The 17,247-nt window shown below is 35.4% G+C and overlaps 3 protein-coding genes across 4 annotated transcripts; all 3 read left to right on the top strand.

The window, feature by feature from the left end:
• Positions 1–2,668: 2,668 nt before the first annotated feature.
• Positions 2,669–5,400, top strand: LOC126653569 (UDP-D-xylose:L-fucose alpha-1,3-D-xylosyltransferase MGP4). The gene is made up of 4 exons (XM_050347488.2): positions 2,669–3,322; positions 3,624–3,785; positions 4,412–4,627; positions 4,846–5,400. The coding sequence occupies exons 1-4, from the start codon at positions 2,834–2,836 to the stop codon at positions 5,053–5,055; spliced, it is 1,077 nt and encodes a 358-aa protein (XP_050203445.1). The 5' UTR covers positions 2,669–2,833; the 3' UTR covers positions 5,056–5,400.
• A 2,165-nt stretch (positions 5,401–7,565) lies between these two features.
• Positions 7,566–14,204, top strand: LOC126686964 (uncharacterized). 2 transcript variants are annotated; one of them, XM_050381281.2, is made up of 14 exons: positions 7,566–8,184; positions 8,299–8,385; positions 8,912–9,021; positions 9,560–9,610; positions 9,872–10,043; positions 10,334–10,651; positions 10,735–10,938; positions 11,048–11,533; positions 11,658–11,867; positions 12,170–12,358; positions 12,819–12,982; positions 13,106–13,258; positions 13,369–13,447; positions 13,548–14,204. In XM_050381281.2, the coding sequence occupies exons 1-14, from the start codon at positions 7,750–7,752 to the stop codon at positions 13,995–13,997; spliced, it is 3,108 nt and encodes a 1,035-aa protein (XP_050237238.1). In that variant the 5' UTR covers positions 7,566–7,749; the 3' UTR covers positions 13,998–14,204. The 2 variants fall into 2 exon arrangements, with proteins under 2 accessions (XP_050237238.1, XP_050237240.1); XM_050381283.2 differs by lacking the exon at positions 7,566–8,184 and having other exon boundaries at positions 8,317–8,389; positions 8,915–9,021.
• Positions 14,205–14,593: 389 nt separating this feature from the next.
• Positions 14,594–16,062, top strand: LOC126685982 (uncharacterized). The gene has a single exon (XM_050379985.1). The coding sequence runs from the start codon at positions 14,878–14,880 to the stop codon at positions 15,676–15,678; it is 801 nt and encodes a 266-aa protein (XP_050235942.1). The 5' UTR covers positions 14,594–14,877; the 3' UTR covers positions 15,679–16,062.
• Positions 16,063–17,247: the final 1,185 nt, after the last annotated feature.

Raw genomic sequence — 17,247 nt, 5'->3', positions numbered from 1 at the left:
CTTGCGCAGCAAAGCAAAGAGACCCGAAGACACGTAGAGAATCATAGGAGGGAGCACGACCATAAAGTAATTCATATGGCGTTCGGCCCTCAATAGCAGAAGAGGGAGTGCGATTGATAAGGAACACAGCTGTAGAGACGCACTCACCCCAAAAATCCAGCGGAAGATGAGCTGTAAAGCGCAAGGCACGAGCCACATTAAGAAGATGGCGATGCTTTCGTTCGACACGTCCGTTTTGTTGCGGTGTAGACACACATGATGTTTCAATTACAACACCATTGGAGGCAAAGAAAGGTCGAAGTGGGAGGAACTCAGTGCCATTGTCGGCACGCACTCGTCGAATCTGTTTACGAAACTGTGTGCTAACCATGGCAAATAAATTACGCAGTAAAGTTGAAACCTCAGTCTTGGAAACGAACAGATGTACCCAGACAGCCCCAGAGTAATCATCTAAAATAGTAAGAAAATAAGAGGCACCACTAGAAGAAGGTGTACTATATGGTCCCCATACATCGCAGCGTATAAGATCAACTAAACAATCTGCTTTATTATAGCTTGCAGGAAAAGACAAACGAGTTTGCTTAGACTTGTAACATACATCACAAGGATTTATTGTAGATAAACTAGAACTATCTAAAGCCAAAGTAATAATAGAAGACAAAGTTGATGCAGAAGGATGACCGAGACGGTTGTGCCAAAGACTAGCAGATGATGTTGAAGACTGAGCAGAAGAAGCACGACTATCCGATGAGAACGTCTGCAGCCAATAGACCCCGTTTCGCGGCTTACCCACGCCAATCATAATCCTCGTACTGATTTCCTGTAAAACAACCACACGATCAGTCATTAGAACAAGCAGGCGTAGATCATGAACAAGCTGATATAAAGACAATAAATGACAATCTAAATTTGGTATGTATAAGACGTTGTGAAGCTGAATTGAATCAAACGTCAAACTGCCGGTATGAACAGCCGATGAAACGCGACCATCCGGTAAAATGATAGCAATAGGAGGAACCGAGATGATATCCCGAAGAAGAGATCTATCGCCTGTCATGTGGAAAGATGCGCCTGTATCTAATATCCAAAAAAGTTTACCTGACTTGTCGGACGTAACATTCATAGAGTTGTAAAGATTAAGAACCGCAGTCCATTGGTCATTAGTAAGTGCTGGACCAAAAGCTTGACGATCCTGAGTAGTGAGGGACTGAGCAGGAGCGGAGGATGAAACAGCAGGCTGCACAGCATTGGCAGTACCGGAATTGCGAGTCATACTAGGATTAGAAGATGTGTGTTCAGGTGTTGATGAGGATCCACGTCTGGCAGCAGCGCGCTCTTTCCACCAATCAGGGAAACCGTGAAGTTTGAAACAAATGGAAACGTCATGACCCTTTCCATTGTAGTGAGTACAAGTCAGATTCTTTTTGTCGATTAAGACAGTGTCTTTGGAAGGAGATGTGAATTTGCGAGCAACAAATGCAGTTGCGTCCGTAGGTGACTCACGATTTGTAACTACAGTTGTTAATCGCTCCTGCTGAACAATAAGAGAATAAATGCGAGCAATAGGTAACAATGGTTCTTGAGCCAATATGGTGGAGCGAAGAGAACCAAACGCAGAGTCGTCAAGGCCAATTAAAAATTGGTGAATTTTTTCTTCATCACGTTCTTTGTTTATGGTTGCAGTAATCTCACACTTACAACCACCACATGAACATGTATTGGGTGGAACGTATGTCGCCAATTCCTCCCTTAATTTTTTGAGAGTCGTATAATAATCTGATACCGATTTCCCATTCTGTCTGCAAGAGATGATATCGCATCGTAGTTGAAGCTTTCGGGGCCATTCCCAACTGAAAAACGCTGCTTCAGATCATCCCATAATTCTTTGACAGTGGGAAAATAGGTGATGGAAGACCTAAGGGAAGGATCAATGGATTGGACGATCCAACCTATAAGCATAGAGTTTACCATCTGCCAATCTTCAATCAAATCAATATTGGCAGATGGTATCGTAATTCGGCCATCATTGAAACCGAGTTTGCGTTTAGCTGCCAAAGAATTTATCATGGAAGAAGACCATTCTTCGTAGTTTTCGCCTTTTAGAGTCACCGGACAAATTTTAAGTCCCGGGTAATCCGAAGGGTGAAGATAATATGGAGATTTGAAGTTCGGTACAGCGGCGGCGGCAGCGTGTGGGACGGCGGCGGCATCCTCAGCTTCTTTCGACATAGTATGGTTTTAGAATTTTATGGTTTGTGTTTAGATAAAGGATCAGATAGGCTCCGATACCATGTAAATAATTAGAGAAGATGAAAGCAATTGTACAATTGAATAATAACAATTCTGTGTTTTTGATTTGTTGTTTACAGATGTATATATATACAGTCTAAAATAGTCATAATCAAAATAGGAAGTCTAATCATAATCAAATTCGGAAGCCTAATCATAATCAAATTAGGATTCTGACTGTCCTGTTACTTGCGCATCTAATACTGCACTTTAGTTTAATTAGTGGAGTATAAAACATATTTGTTAATATATTAAATTTTTAATATATCTATGCAAGATTGATTTGTCATTTGAATAAAATTTTAATTTTGTTTTAATATGCTGTTAAAAATGGACAATTAAAAAAGGTGTAATATTTAATATTTATAATTGCGCCCGAGTATAAACTCATCATTCAGTTGTTCTGTTACTCACACTCAACACTGAAAACCATTCTCAAAAATCACAGATCTGTTCTCAATCGTTAAACTTATGCAACCATAAATTCTCTCGATCCAAACACTTTTTAAATGCATATCTGAGAAAATCCAAGAAAATTGTAGAAATGACATCATTTCTACACCAAAGACCACTCCACAATTCGCTCTCAGATCCTCACCCATTATCAAATCAAGATAATCCATCCGATTCTCAGAAACAAATTTCAATCTTCAGCCGTACCGGTATTGTAATTCTGTTATCTCTTCTGTTAATTCTCGGCGTCTTCATGCCATGGACGGAGTTACCTCACGGAATATTCTCTTCTATGAAACAATCTTCTTCCGTTACTAAATGGCGTCAGTACACGTTGCATCAAGCGGCGTCGTTTGTTGCCAAGAACGGGACTGTGATTGTTTGTGCTGTTAGTGAGCCTTATTTACCGTTTCTTAGTAACTGGTTGATTAGTATTACGAGGCAAAAGCATCAAGATCAAGTGCTGGTTATTGCTGAAGATTATGCGACGCTGTATAAGGTAAATGAGCGGTGGCCGGGGCATGCTGTGCTGGTTCCTCCGGCTCCGGAGTCGCAAACCGCTCATAAATTTGGTTCTCAGGTATATGTTTGCCGGAATTTTTGTAATTAGGGTTCTGATGCAGCTAATTGAAATGATAATGTTAGTGTAATAGTTAGGTTTATAATTGATTAGTTACTGATTGGTTAATTAATCATGTGTATTGAGTTCTTGAAATATCATGGACATTAACTTGAATTTTTAAGTTGATTGAATTGAATTCTTGCAAGTGTAACCTTTGCAAAAGAAAAAATGAGTGATAGAATTTGATTGGATTGAAATTCTTGCATTTTTGGAAGCTTTGGAAATGCTGAGATTTTGGATTTTTTGGTACTTTGCGTAGGGGTTTTTTAATTTCACATCAAGGAGACCTCGGCACTTGCTGGATCTTTTGGAGCTTGGGTATAATGTCATGTACAATGATGTCGATATGGTTTGGTTAGGAGATCCTTTCCCATATTTTCAGGGAAAGCATGATGTGTACTTCACTGATGACATGGCGGCTGTAAGTGTATTCTATACTACTCGTTTAAGTGCATTTACTTGTTGTAAAGTATCTGCGGCGGTGCTATTAGCGACTAGAACTGAACTTGTGTTCTGTTTGGCCATCAAATGTTTGAAATTCACAATATCAATTTTCCATGGCTTTGCATACCATTTTGTACGTGTCTGATGTGTGGAGACTAGTGTTTTTTTGACAGTGAAGAGGTTGGATGTAAAGTTGTTGAAAGTTGAAATTGTGAAAGGAAACCAATTTTCTCCCTACATGGCATCCGACCTTATACTCATGTTTTGTATATTCTCAACATAATAGCTGCTTTAAAATGAGCTATGGTTAGCATTTGAAATTGGAATAGACCATCATATTTAGGTAGTGAAGTTTGGCTAGGGGAGCACTGCACTGCATTGGTGTTGACATAAGCTTAACTTACACCAACTTTGATGGTATGCGGTCTTAAAATGCATTTTTTAGAATTTTGTAATTATTTAGCCTTTTCTACAACCTTGTTCATTGATCAAATGGTGCACGTTCGTGATTTTCTACATTAATCTTCTTTGCTCGTACTGTTGTACATAGGGAAATTTGCTATCTTTATCATAAAATTCTCAATGCGTCTTTTGGATGTCCAGGTGAAGCCTCTAGATCATTCCCATGATTTGCCGCCTCCTGGGAAAAAGGGGCGAACTTATATCTGTAGCTGTATGATTTTCCTGCGCCCTACTGATGGAGCAAAACTAGTCATGAAGAAGTGGATTGAGGAACTTCAAGCTCAGACATGGTCTAAAGCAAAGAAAACAAATGATCAGCCTGGTTTTAACTGGGCATTAATGAAAACTGCTGGACAGGTTTGTTCTGTTTCCTGTCTCATTATTGTCTTTTTACTTTATTAGAGACCGCAATACTGGAATTGGTCATTCAAACGTCTAGAATTACCTTATAATCCTGATCGATATTCTTGAAGACTTTAGCTGTTGACTTAGTCTACGCCATTGTTTAAATTTGTTCCAATGCACAGTAAATTCCGATCTTCTGACTCTTGTTAAGTTCACGGTATGATATGCAGGTGGACCTCTACCTGCTGCCACAAGCAGCATTCCCCACGGGAGGATTATATTTTAAGAACGCGACATGGGTGCAGGAAACCAAAGGAAAACATGTTATCATTCACAACAACTACATTACGGGTTTTGACAAGAAGATAAAGCGCTTTCATGATTATGGCCTCTGGTTGGTAGATGATTATGCTCAAGAGTCGCCACTTGGAAAATTTTGAGTTGAAGACCTTAGAAGGACCGGTCACAGTTCTCTTCTGGAGAAACCAAGTTGCAAATTGGGTTATTTTCACCCACCAACTTATAGTCCCTCGATCATTTTGAAGCATAGGGAGCATCCGAGTCTAACGGTCCTGATCTTTTTTCCTTCATTAGTAAATTCATTACATAAGGGAGCTGCAGGAGTGTTATTATTGTTGTTAAAATGAGCTATTATTCCCTGTTCTAGAGATGAAATTAATGGGAATGAGAAGTAGTTGCTTAACTTTTTTTGCAGAAATACAATTTGATGTACTAAACGAGCAACGAAGCATTTTTTTGAGATCTGGTGGATATTATTTAAAATATATTGCGTCTAATGCTGCCACGCCAGTTGATGGAGGCAAAACATTCTTTAATTTTTAGGTTTAATCTATTCTAAAGTTCATATACTATCGGCTTTATTCTACCCGTTCTTATTAAATTTTTCAGTTATAAAAAGTCTTTTATAACCACGGTCCTTTTCTTTCGCGCTAAACGTCTTCTGTCATTCCGTGCAAAGAACTACAAATACACAAAATTAAGAGAAAGAACTCTTTAAAAATAAAAAGTTTGATAAAAGATAAAAAAAAAAAAGATTAAAGTACATGGACTTTCCGATGAATTTAGCTTATTTGAATCCAATTCCAATCACAATCCAAATGATCTCATCTTTTTAGCCATTTGCAGAGTATAAATTAGTGTTATGACATTCAAATGCGTAATTTACAAGTAATTGCTCATTTTAATTAACTAAGAGATAACTTAAATTAACACGCCATCCAATAACTAGAATAAGAAATGATTTTCATAGTAAATTTAATTTCTGATTCAAATAGATTTAGGCATTGAGATGTAGTAATAGGTTTACCTATTTGAAGAAAATAATTAAGAAATACTATTTCTTGTCAATTGCTATAGTTTTTTTAATGAATTTAAATGAAGAGGAAGTGTCGGCAGTAGTGTACAATTCAAAAATATTTTTAAAACAGTGAAAGAAAACTACATATACTTGTGCTGACATTATCCATATTATTCGATAACATTGTACAGTATTTTTATACCCAAAAATAATTAATCTCTTACGATAAGTACTTCAAACCTAGGTAGCACGGAAACGGAAACGACACGAAACGGACACGGGAAAACGACAAATTTTTAAAATGAACGACACAGAACGTGAGGAAAACGTGTAAATAATAAACATATAGGAATATATTCATAATATTAGAAATTATAAAATGTTACATTTATTAAATTTTATTTATATATTTATGCCAATTAATAAAATAAATCAAACATAATTCAACCCAACAAAAGTAGGAAGATAAATTTTGTTGTAGATAAAATAAACAATAACAATCGTGAATAATTGATTCAAGAAAAATTATTTGTTGAAATTTTTTTAGGTTTTTTTTATAACCATATATTTTTTTTATTTACGGAAACGGCCCGAAACATTTTCTTATGAGTTTCCAGTTTCCGAAACGGGACACGCAACTTCATCAAAGTTTCCGTACTTTTTAAAACTATTCTTTTAATATCAAAACAGATTTTTTTGTTTAATGGACAAATATTAACGAGTGATTTTTCCCCCTAAATTAACGCATTTTAGCTTCTTGGTAAATAGAATTCCATTGATAGCTAGAAGTTGCTTCTTTTATTAAGATCTTCATAATAAAGAAAGTGACAAATCTTAATTGTTTTTTCTTTAAATAGCATGCCTTAATATTCAATCCTTCATCCCTCCTAATTAATTTACTAGTCTCTCTATCCCGTTTAAAATGTCTCATATTCTATTTTAACATGTCATATTTAAAAAAATTTATTATTATTTTTAAATATTTTTCCATTAAATATCATATTTTATCATTCTTTTAGTTATCTTAAAAGAGATCTATGGAAAATTCTACTATCACTAAATAATAGGGATAAAGTCAAATGAAACTTTTAAAATGGGATAAAGGGAGTAGTAGAAAACAAATATACTCTTTTCATTTTAAAAAGAGTAGTTATCTTTTTATTCTTAAATGGATAAAAAAATAATTATTTGTATAATTTTAAAGAATTATTTTTAATAATTTTATCTCTTATTAAAGTATAAATAATTCTTAATTCCAAAAAATTATAGTTAATTATTTATAAAATATATATAATATATTACATAAACTAAAATTAGTTAAAATTATAGTAAGTATACAAACTTAAACTATATAAAAAATTAATTTATGAAAACGGGAAAAATAATTTAAAAATGTATATTTTTTTGAAAAAATACAAATTACTTTAATAAAAATATTTTTTATTAACAAAATTATAAAGGAAAATACATATTTTTAATAAAGGAAAAATATTTTGTTTGCTAATTAAAAAAAACAAACATTAGAGAATTCATTACAGGAGATCCTTATTTTTTAGTAGGTTCTTACTAAAAAAAATCATCATTTTACATTACAGGAAATAAAATAGTCAACAAATTTCCTATTTAACTAGTCAATTAACATCCGCATGTTTTGAACAGTCCACTCACTCTTTAATCCACTTTAGCTTCATCACTTTCAATCAATAATCTTTCTCCATCTATTACTGTACTCACAAGCATCATCTTCAATTGCCACTGTACTTTATTTTGGAGCTAATTTCATGGGCGCACTGTAATAACTGATAGAAAAAAACAGATGGGTTCTTTAGAAAACGGGGTTCCATTGAAAAGAGAGAGTCTTCTACGCTCCTCTTCAGCTGGTAATAGATACCCGTTTTTATTACAAAGACCCAGATCGAGATTCTCACGGTTCTTGCTGTTTAAGAAGCTGGATTATCTCCAATGGATTTGTACTGTTGCTGTTTTTTTGTTCTTTGTTGTTCTTTTTCAGATGTTTTTACCTGGTTATGTTGTTGATAAATCAGAGGTTTCTTTGAGGAGAAATGAGGCTGTTTCTGGGGATTTGTTGTATTTGAAACTAATGGGTACTTTGGATTTTGGTGAAGATATAGTGTTTGAGCCTGTTAAGGTTTTAGAGAAATTTAAGGAAAATAGAGAGGTGAATTTATCTTTGTCTGGATTTAATAGAACTCGAGTTCGTTTTGGATATAGGAAACCCCAGCTTGCATTGGTTAGTGTTTGTTTTTGTTTGTTGTCATTGTTGAATTTGATGTGTAATGTTTTGTTTTGAATTCATCGAATTTTCGTTTCAATTGATTCATGTTATGTTGGTGTTCGCTTGTAGGTCTTTGCGGATCTGTTTGCTGATCCGCAGCAACTGACGATGGTGACTGTTGCAACTGCATTGCAAGAGATTGGTTATGCAATTCAGGTTTCTTATTGACCTCTCTATTTGCTACATTGGATAGTTAATATTAGGCACTTAGACTTTAGATGAAGAGGGAAATGACATTGCTTCATTGAAATTTTAGAATGTTTTGTGCTTTAACTTTAACCCCACAAAACCAATCCTCTCTCACTTGTGATTTAAGTGTGTGTATTTGAGCTAAGGCCAATCCCGGAACCCACATAGGTATATAAAGATTATGTTGTTTATTGGCTTATTTTTATAAATTATGTGGAGTTGTTTTTGGCAAGAAGGAGTTACTAATATGAACTTGGTAGTTATGCTCTAATGGAGGTTGAGTTTGATTGACATAGTGCTTTGAATTCTTAGCGAAATGGATGTTTTATTTCTTTATCTAGTTATTGACTTTTTTTCACGAGAGAGGATTACATTGGTTAGTCTTTTTAGTTGGGTAATACTTGAGCTTAATTTAAGTTTTCAACACCATGATCGATGGACATGAGGTTTCTTCAGTTGGCTATAAATCAAACTGACTGCCATTTGTTTGCAGGTTTTTTCAGTCAAGGATGGTCCCGTGCATGACATATGGAAAAGCATAGGAGTTCCAGTCACAATTTTCCAGAAAAATCACATGATGGAGATTTCTGTTGATTGGCTAATGTATGAAGTCAGGCAAACAATTTTGTTACATACTAAGAACATTTCTACTGTAATTAATATTGAAATGAAGTTAAAGAAGAAACTGTTCGAGAACATCTAATTTTACACTAATTTCTTTGTTTGGTCAGTGTGACACTATTGCATGTGACGCACAATCATTGTTGATGATCGTCTATCACAAACGACTCACTTATTGTCTTGTATGGATTTCTCTCAAGTTGCTTAGACAATCCTAGAACTACATTTTAGTTCGTACTTCTTCTGAAGTTCTAAACTTAAGCTTTGTAATATTTATTACTGTTCTAGGAGACAAGCCATTGGTTGTACCATGTTTATTAGGGATGGTTAATCAAAACAACTCATTTATATGCTTTTGAATGATTCAGAAAGCTGAACTGTATCAAGGCCGGTTTTCTGTTAAATTATTTAAATGCTTTGATTTTTTTTGCCTGTGTGATGATCAAATTATTGGAATTGTTTGTCTCATGGAATCACTGACTTTGTTACTATATCTAATTTCGGTGCTTTGCTTTTGCAGTTTTGACGGCATACTTGTGCACTCACTTGAGGCCAAGGTTATATTTTCATGGTAAGATGTTTTTTCTTTTTGTTTAATTCTTGTTCAAATCTGCTTGATGTCAATACTACGCATTACTGCCATTGCTGTATGCCTGGATGATTCTGATCTCTGTGATGAATTCTTCACTTCCATTTAGTTTGAACATTCATCAGAAGTCAGCCTGCCATGATGGAGTTTATCTGCTAGAAGCCTGACTTGTCCAAGCCAATTAACATTTTTATGCAGGATCTCTGTGATAATTCTGATCTCGATTGATTTCATTTTTTACAGTTTTATGCAGGAACCTTTCAAGTCCATTCCTCTTATATGGACCATCCATGAAAATACGCTTGCTGTTCGTTCACGGCAATACTCTTCAGATGGGCAAACTGAGCTTTTGAATGACTGGAAAAGAGTTTTCAACCGTGCTACCGTAGTTGTCTTCCCAAACCATGCCCTACCGGTAATTACTTATCATAAAGTATTTTCTCTCATGAACAAAGGTTTATTTTTAAGCAATAGTTGCTATAGATATTCTTATTCTTTTCCTTTTTTCAACGAGAGACTGTTTTTAAGTTACAGCACTCTGATTACGTCTGATAAGCTTATTTTTATCTTAAAAATTCTAAATTATATTTTGTGAGTTTCAAACAAAAATCTTTTTTTTATAACTGTCCTTATGCAAATCTCGTGCTTTTAGCACTGGTGCTAAAGTCCTTATTTATCTCCAGTGATTTGATTTTTAAAATACAGATGATGTACTCAGCATTTGATTCTGGGAATTATTATGTTGTGCCTGGTTCACCTGGCAACGCATGGGAAGCAGATTCTATGGCAGCATTATACAAAGAAAGCATGCGTCTGAAGATGGGTTATGGGCCTGATGATATGGTTATTGCAATTGTAGGAAGTCAGTTTCTGTATAGAGGTCTGTGGCTGGAGCATGCACTCATTTTGCAGGCATTATCACCACTTCTCCTAGATCCCTCATACGATGATAAATCAAATTCTCATATCAAAATCATTGTTTTTAGCTGGAATTCAACAAGTAATTACAGTGTGGCTGTTGAGGTATGCATTATACTATACCTGCTGATCTTGGCTCCCTGTTGTAAAAAATTCAAGCTAATTCCTTCATCTTATTTTATCCTCAGGCAATTGCTATTAACCTACATTATCCAAGAAGTTCTGTTAAGCACATAGCTGTTGATGGAAATGCAGGTAGTTTTCTAGACGCAGCTGATATTGTTATATACGGATCCTTCCATGAGGAGCAATCATTTCCAGAAATTTTGATGAAAGCCATGTGCATCGGGAAACCCATCATAGCGCCAGATCTGTTTATGATCAGGAAATATGTATGCTTCTAATTGCTAGTGTTTCTTTTCTCTTTGTCCAACACATTTTTTTTTCATTCTTCTTTTGTCTTTTAAACATTTTACTGACTGTATTAGCAATGACAATTAGGTTGATGACAGAGTGAACGGCTATCTTTTTCCTAAGGAGAACATCCGGGTTCTGACGCAGATTATGTCCCAAGTGATTTCTAACGGAAAACTATCTCCTTTAGCTCGCAACATTGCTTCAGTGGGAAAATTCACTGCTAAAAATATGATGGTTGCAGAAACTGTTGAAGGTTATGCTTATCTGCTCGAAAACATAATTAAGCTCTCTTCAGAAGTTGCAATTCCGAAGGCTATTGTGCAGATTCCTTCGAAGTTAATAGAAGAATGGCGCTGGGATCTATTTGAGGCGTTTTCGAATTCGACCTATGAAGATAGCACTTTGAGAAGTTCTAGATTCTTGACTAAGGTTGAGGAGCAGTGGAACCATGCCCAAAGAGAAATCTATAATTCTGTAGGTTCCAACGATGAATCATTCTCATATGACATTTGGGAAGAAGAGAAAAACAATCAGATACTTTACGCGAGAAAGAGAAGAGAGGAACAAGAGGTAAGAATCTTGGAAATTAATGATCCTCGAACAAATGCTATGCTGAACTGTCCTTCTTGTTCTCTTTAGTACATTACACCCCTTTTTGAGTAAGGAAATTTGATATTCTTTCGATATCATGCAGCTAAAAGATCGAACAGTTCAACCTCATGGTACATGGGAGGAAGTATATCGAAGTGCCAAAAGGGTCGACCGATCTAGAAATGAGTTACATGAAAGGGATGAAAGGGAGCTCGAGAGAACAGGTCAACCATTGTGCATATACGAACCATACCTTGGGGAAGCAACCTGGTCTTTTCTTCACAGTAGTTCACTTTATCGTGGAATAGGACTGGTGAGTTTGCCTATCTGTTCTTCATTCTTTTACCTAGTCCGAATTAGTTCTATTAAGATGCTATGTAGATTTTTTATTAAGGTTATTGAGTATTTTGTTTAAGAGTCATACATCATGTCTGCAAGATGATATTCGTTGGTTGAAACTTGTTTATCATTTTATATCATTCTTCTAATCAAAGACTACTGTACCTTATTTTTTGAGCTTTTGTGACGATCCAATTTTAATTAAAAATATTAACAACTCCTGCAAGAGCATGAAGCTTTTGCTATCTGATTTTGATGTACTTGCTATTGTGGCAGTCTACAAAAGGTAGAAGACCCAGGATGGATGATGTTGATGCATCCTCTCGTCTACCACTTCTTAGCAATCCATACTATCGAGATGTTCTCGGTGAATATGGAGCATTTTTTGCAATTGCATATAAGATTGACCCTATTCACAAAAATCCTTGGATAGGGTTTCAATCTTGGAGGGCAACTGCGAGGAAGGTATATCTTTAGTTCCTGTTTCTTTTGTACATATATTATTTTTTATTGCTTAATCATATGTAGTTTCTTTACAGAAAAAAAAAGGTGGAAATCATCTGTATTTGTCTGACTTAGAAAATCCTAATTTTTTGGAACTTAAACATTTTGGGCCCTTTAAATATTATATTGATCTTGTCAGAACAATCTTGCATGTGTTAGTATGATAAAATGTCTGGCTGACCCTGGACCATGACTAGCTATTCCTTTGTCTAAGGAGTAAAAGAATTTATAGATAAAAGGAAAAACAAAAAAATTACTGAAATAAACCAAGATGTTTGTAAAAACTTTAAAATGCTTAAAATGCGGTTTTGTTATGTACCTAAAGTTTAGTGATCCAAAGTGACTATTAAGTATAAGAATTCCAAACTTCTTGTTTCTTGCCATTTACACTTCTAATTATAATTCTGGGGGGAATATGCAGACATCTTTATCTCGGACTGCTGAAAAGGCGTTATTAGATGCAATCGAAACACGGAGGCACGGGGATACACTCTACTTTTGGGTTCGCATGGATACAGATCCTAGAAACCAGGTGCAAAATGATTTTTGGTCATTTTGTGATGCTATTAATGCTGGCAATTGCAAGTAAGTTTGCATCTATTGCATTTACTTCAATTTTTTTATCCATATTTATGTCCCAAATTATCTTCTATCTCCGTTCTCATTTAAACTTTGGTTTGATTTTGTCCTTTCGACGACTGATTAAAGGTGGGCATTCTCCGAGGCCTTTAAGATGATGTATGGCATCAAGCAAGATCTGGATGCTTTACCACCGATGCCTAATGACGGTGACACGTGGTCTGTCATGCAGAGTTGGGCTCTGCCAACCAGGTCATTTCAAGAGTTTGTAATGTTTTCAAGGTATGTTAAGCTGTTTTTCGCCTTTGTAACCCGAAAGTTGAACCTTGTCCATTCTTTATGCTTGTCGTAAACTAAAACGAAATGTTAAGCTTGAATAAATGTCAATGCAGAATGTTTGTAGATGCATTGGATCAGCAAATGTATGATGTGCACCACCAGAGCGGGCATTGTTATCTGAGTTTATTGAAGGTAGCTTTGTTTCTGTAGGTTTATGTTCTTTTGAGGAATAATCTTCTGTTGTCTCTTTGAACTCGCCTGTCGGGGTTTGAAAAATAAATTTTGTTTGCAGGACAAGCATTGCTACTCACAAGTTCTCGAGCTGCTCGTCAATGTTTGGGCATATCATAGTGCAAGGCATATGGTGTACGTGGACTCCGAGACTGGAATAATGCAGGAACAGCACAAGATGAAGAGTCGGAGGGGAAAGATGCGGATCAAATGGTTCTCATACGCTACCCTAAAAAGCATGGATGAGGACTTGGCGGAAGAGGCAGATTCTGACAATCCCAAGAAAAGGTGGTTATGGCCATCAACCGGAGAGGTTATCTGGCAAGGCATTTTCGAGAAAGAAAGGATTCTCCGGAATCAGCAGAAAGAGAAGAGGCGGCAACAAAGTAAAGATAAACTAAAGAGGATGAAGGGTAAACAACGGCAGAAGGTAATCGGGAAATACGTGAAACCGTCTCCCGAAAACTCGGAAAATTCAAACTCAACAATTATTAATTCAAAGCTATTGTAGATTGAAGTTCATATTTTTTTGAGATTAGTAGCCACTGAAAGTAGGAATTAATTTGATAATTCTTTTATTGTTGATTTCTTCCCTCAAAGTTGTCATCTTTTGTTGAAGTCGTGTTAAGTACGAGGGATTTGTATGTAAACTTACGCAATGCTAATATTGCAGAATGTCTCATAGTGTATACTAAGTTCATATTCTCATCTTTACTAATTCATTCCATTAATCTCTTCAGAAACAGATGATGTATTATAATTTGTCCCTCAACTTATAACAGATGGTTAATTATCTTGTATTTTAATTTTATAATCAATTTAGTCTCAAACGTTTTTTTAATTAATTTACACTATTTTTCCAGTTGATTCCGCATATGTTGCTCTCTCCGATAATAATTATTATGTCAAAATGGGACAAAATTGATTAAAAAAAACAAATTTATGACTAAATTAATTATAAGATTAAAATATGTGGTAATTAACCATGGCTTATAAGTTAAGGGGTAAATTAATTTTTATTTAGCAGAGAAATGAATAATTGTTAATCTATAAAATTAAATAAATTAATTAAGAAATTTTTGATTGTTTAGCAAAAAAACCTGAAAGGAAGATGCACGTATCACCAAGTGCCACGTAATAGTGTTACTAGGATAAAATCACGAAGTTAAGCAGCTCAGTCTAAACAGAAAATAGATCCGTTTGAGGTTATTTTTGTCATTGACAACATTTCTCTCCGTCACTCTGACTCTGTGTCAATGCCAGTTGGCGGTGATCATGCTTCATAGTCTTACTGTTTTCTTGGTTGTTCTAAGTGTTTCTTGAATCTTGATCATACCCTAAAAACCCTAAATTCTTATTAAAAACCCTAATCAAGAAACACAAATCCCACCATGGAAACACCCAAAATTCTAGAAATCAACTTGATTTCAGCCCAAGATTTAAAGCCATTGTCAAATAATCTCCGGCAGATGCAAACGTACGCCGTCGTTTGGGTCGATTCCGCCATCAAACTCCGAACCCGCATTGACCGTGTCGGCGGCGAAAATCCTACTTGGAACGATAAATTCCTCTTTAAAGTCACTCCCGAGTTTCTCTCCAGCGAAACTTCCGGTGTCACCTTCGAGATCAGCGCCGTTGGTTGCTTCCGTGATACTTTAATCGGGACCGTTCGTTTTCTTATCAGCAACATCCCACTTTATTCCCCTGTTAACCAAACCAGAACTCCGTCGTGTATTGCTCTTCAGATTCGCCGTCCTTCTGGAAGATTCCACGGCGTTCTCAACATCGGTGCTACGGTGAGCGACGGTTCTGATTATGCCACGTTTAATACTGCCTCGGCGATTGGGTTTCGGGATCTTATGGGAGAGAGTATTGGTCGCCGGAGACGGCAGTTGCCTCCGCGCGATTTAAAGAAATCGGTGTCGATGGATGAGGTTGGTGGCGGCGAGAATTCTTGCTGTGATTCTGGGGATTTTTCATCTGATGGTGCCGATTCTACCACTTCTTCTTCTTCTGCTTCATCTACGGCGTTGAAAGATTGGAATACGGTTAGGAATTTGGCGGGAAATCACTTCAGATCATCATCGGACGGTGGAGGATTCTTTTGTGGGTTGCTGAAACAGAAGAAGCTTACCATGTGTATGTCTGCACAGAATCTTTCAGGTATGAGTGGGTCCGGGAAGGAAAATTGATCAACGGCCAAGATTTTGATTGTTGCATGTTTAGTGAGTATAGTCCGTTAGATCAAGATTGCATCAAAGATCAACGGTGGAGATCATCTTAGTCTCTCTTCTTGTGTTTATGTACAACATTCATTGTGCACAATTTGAATTTTTTTCTGCCGTTAGAAAGCTGATAGTGTTTGAATTGTGGGAAGTAAAAGAAAATAGAAAGGTAATGTTTAGTTGTTTCAGGAGTCAGTTGGTACCATTTTTGATTTAAAGGATAGGTAGATGTGGTAGGCAAGCTGACTCTGATTGATGAGTGTAATTGCCACTGGAAATGTAAGTTTAAATTTTGCTCGAATTCAATATGAATCTGATGTATACCTACTCAAGTACAGTTTACAAATGAAATTTATGCGGGTTCAGATTGAATTATTTTAGACTAATATTAAAATTAAACAAATTATAAAAGGCTAAGTTCGTATGTAAATATAATACAAACTTGAACTTAGATACTTGTGGATTTTAATGCAAATAAAATAAAGAAAAATCATAAGAAGACTGACCTAAAATCGGTCAAAAAATCAAAAATATACATTCTCAAACAAAAATTGCATTATACAAATTATTCGTACCGAGAATGCGAATCATTCTCTTTCAAATGATGACTGAGAATTTATTTTTTCAAATTTAGGCAATTTTTTACTTTATTTAATATTTTAATATATATATATATATGCTTTATATTTACACTCTATACTTTAAAAAGTCACTTTATACGCTTCTTATGGGATATGTCTTAAAGAAATATCATCTATGGATTTTTAAAGCATGTGATATGCATCTTCAATATATACTATTCAAACAAAATTTAAAAGTAAAATTTTTATTTTCTATACAAAAATGAAATTTTTGAATTTAAAGTACATTTTTTAAAACTGAAGTTTTTTTTTAAAAAAAATAGTTTTATGATTTTTTCAAAAAAAATATTCAGATTTGATTCAACCGAACCTCGTGAGGAAGGTATTTGTTCCGATGACTCGGTCTTCGTCGACATATTTATGGGCCAGACGCGAACAAATTCGGGCGGAACTCATTCAGTAGTAATTGGGATGTGATTTTGGTTTGAATATTATGCGTTTGTGTTGTGCTTGTCCATTACTTGGTGCAATGGATCATAGACTTATAGCCCAACAAAAGGATTACATTTAGGCTGGGCCTCAAGTCGACTAGACTGGGCCTTGCTGTATCTTTTTTCCGGTGGTCTAGCTAGTAAATGATATGCCGCCGGTTGCATCGAACTATTATACTATACATTAAAATTGAAAGAAAACGACATCAATTATAAACGACAGAAAGAAATGAAGCAAAATTCACACAGTGGACTTTTAAAATGGTAGAACGACATTGTAGTGATATACAGAGCTAACGTTTTATAGGTTTACATAATTACATTATACTAATGCCTAATAAGTTAAAATAAGGTGGAAAAATAGTATTTCTCCTCCTTCTAACTATAAATGTTACACTTCAACCCTTAGGTTTTATCTTTTAACAATTTAATTATTTGTGTAAAATTAATTAATTATTTAAATG

The sequence above is a fragment of the Mercurialis annua genome, linkage group LG6 (assembly GCF_937616625.2).
Source record: "Mercurialis annua linkage group LG6, ddMerAnnu1.2, whole genome shotgun sequence".
NCBI classification, from domain to species: Eukaryota; Viridiplantae; Streptophyta; class Magnoliopsida; order Malpighiales; family Euphorbiaceae; genus Mercurialis; species Mercurialis annua.
This window is presented reverse-complemented; position numbering and strand designations above follow the sequence as displayed.

What these genes read in the sequence shown, in the direction of transcription:
- LOC126653569 (XM_050347488.2), top strand. Translation starts at nt 2,834, where the DNA reads ATGACATCATTTCTACACCAAAGACCACTCCACAATTCGCTCTCAGAT. An exon ending in TCACTGATGACATGGCGGCT is followed by an intron (nt 3,786 to 4,411) that starts GTAAGTGTATTC and finishes TTGGATGTCCAG; the next exon opens with GTGAAGCCTCTAGATCATTC. An exon ending in TAATGAAAACTGCTGGACAG is followed by an intron (nt 4,628 to 4,845) that starts GTTTGTTCTGTT and finishes TATGATATGCAG; the next exon opens with GTGGACCTCTACCTGCTGCC.
- LOC126686964 (XM_050381281.2), top strand. Translation starts at nt 7,750, where the DNA reads ATGGGTTCTTTAGAAAACGGGGTTCCATTGAAAAGAGAGAGTCTTCTA. An exon ending in AGAGAAGAGAGGAACAAGAG is followed by an intron (nt 11,534 to 11,657) that starts GTAAGAATCTTG and finishes GATATCATGCAG; the next exon opens with CTAAAAGATCGAACAGTTCA. An exon ending in GTTATCTGAGTTTATTGAAG is followed by an intron (nt 13,448 to 13,547) that starts GTAGCTTTGTTT and finishes TTTTGTTTGCAG; the next exon opens with GACAAGCATTGCTACTCACA.
- LOC126685982 (XM_050379985.1), top strand. Translation starts at nt 14,878, where the DNA reads ATGGAAACACCCAAAATTCTAGAAATCAACTTGATTTCAGCCCAAGAT.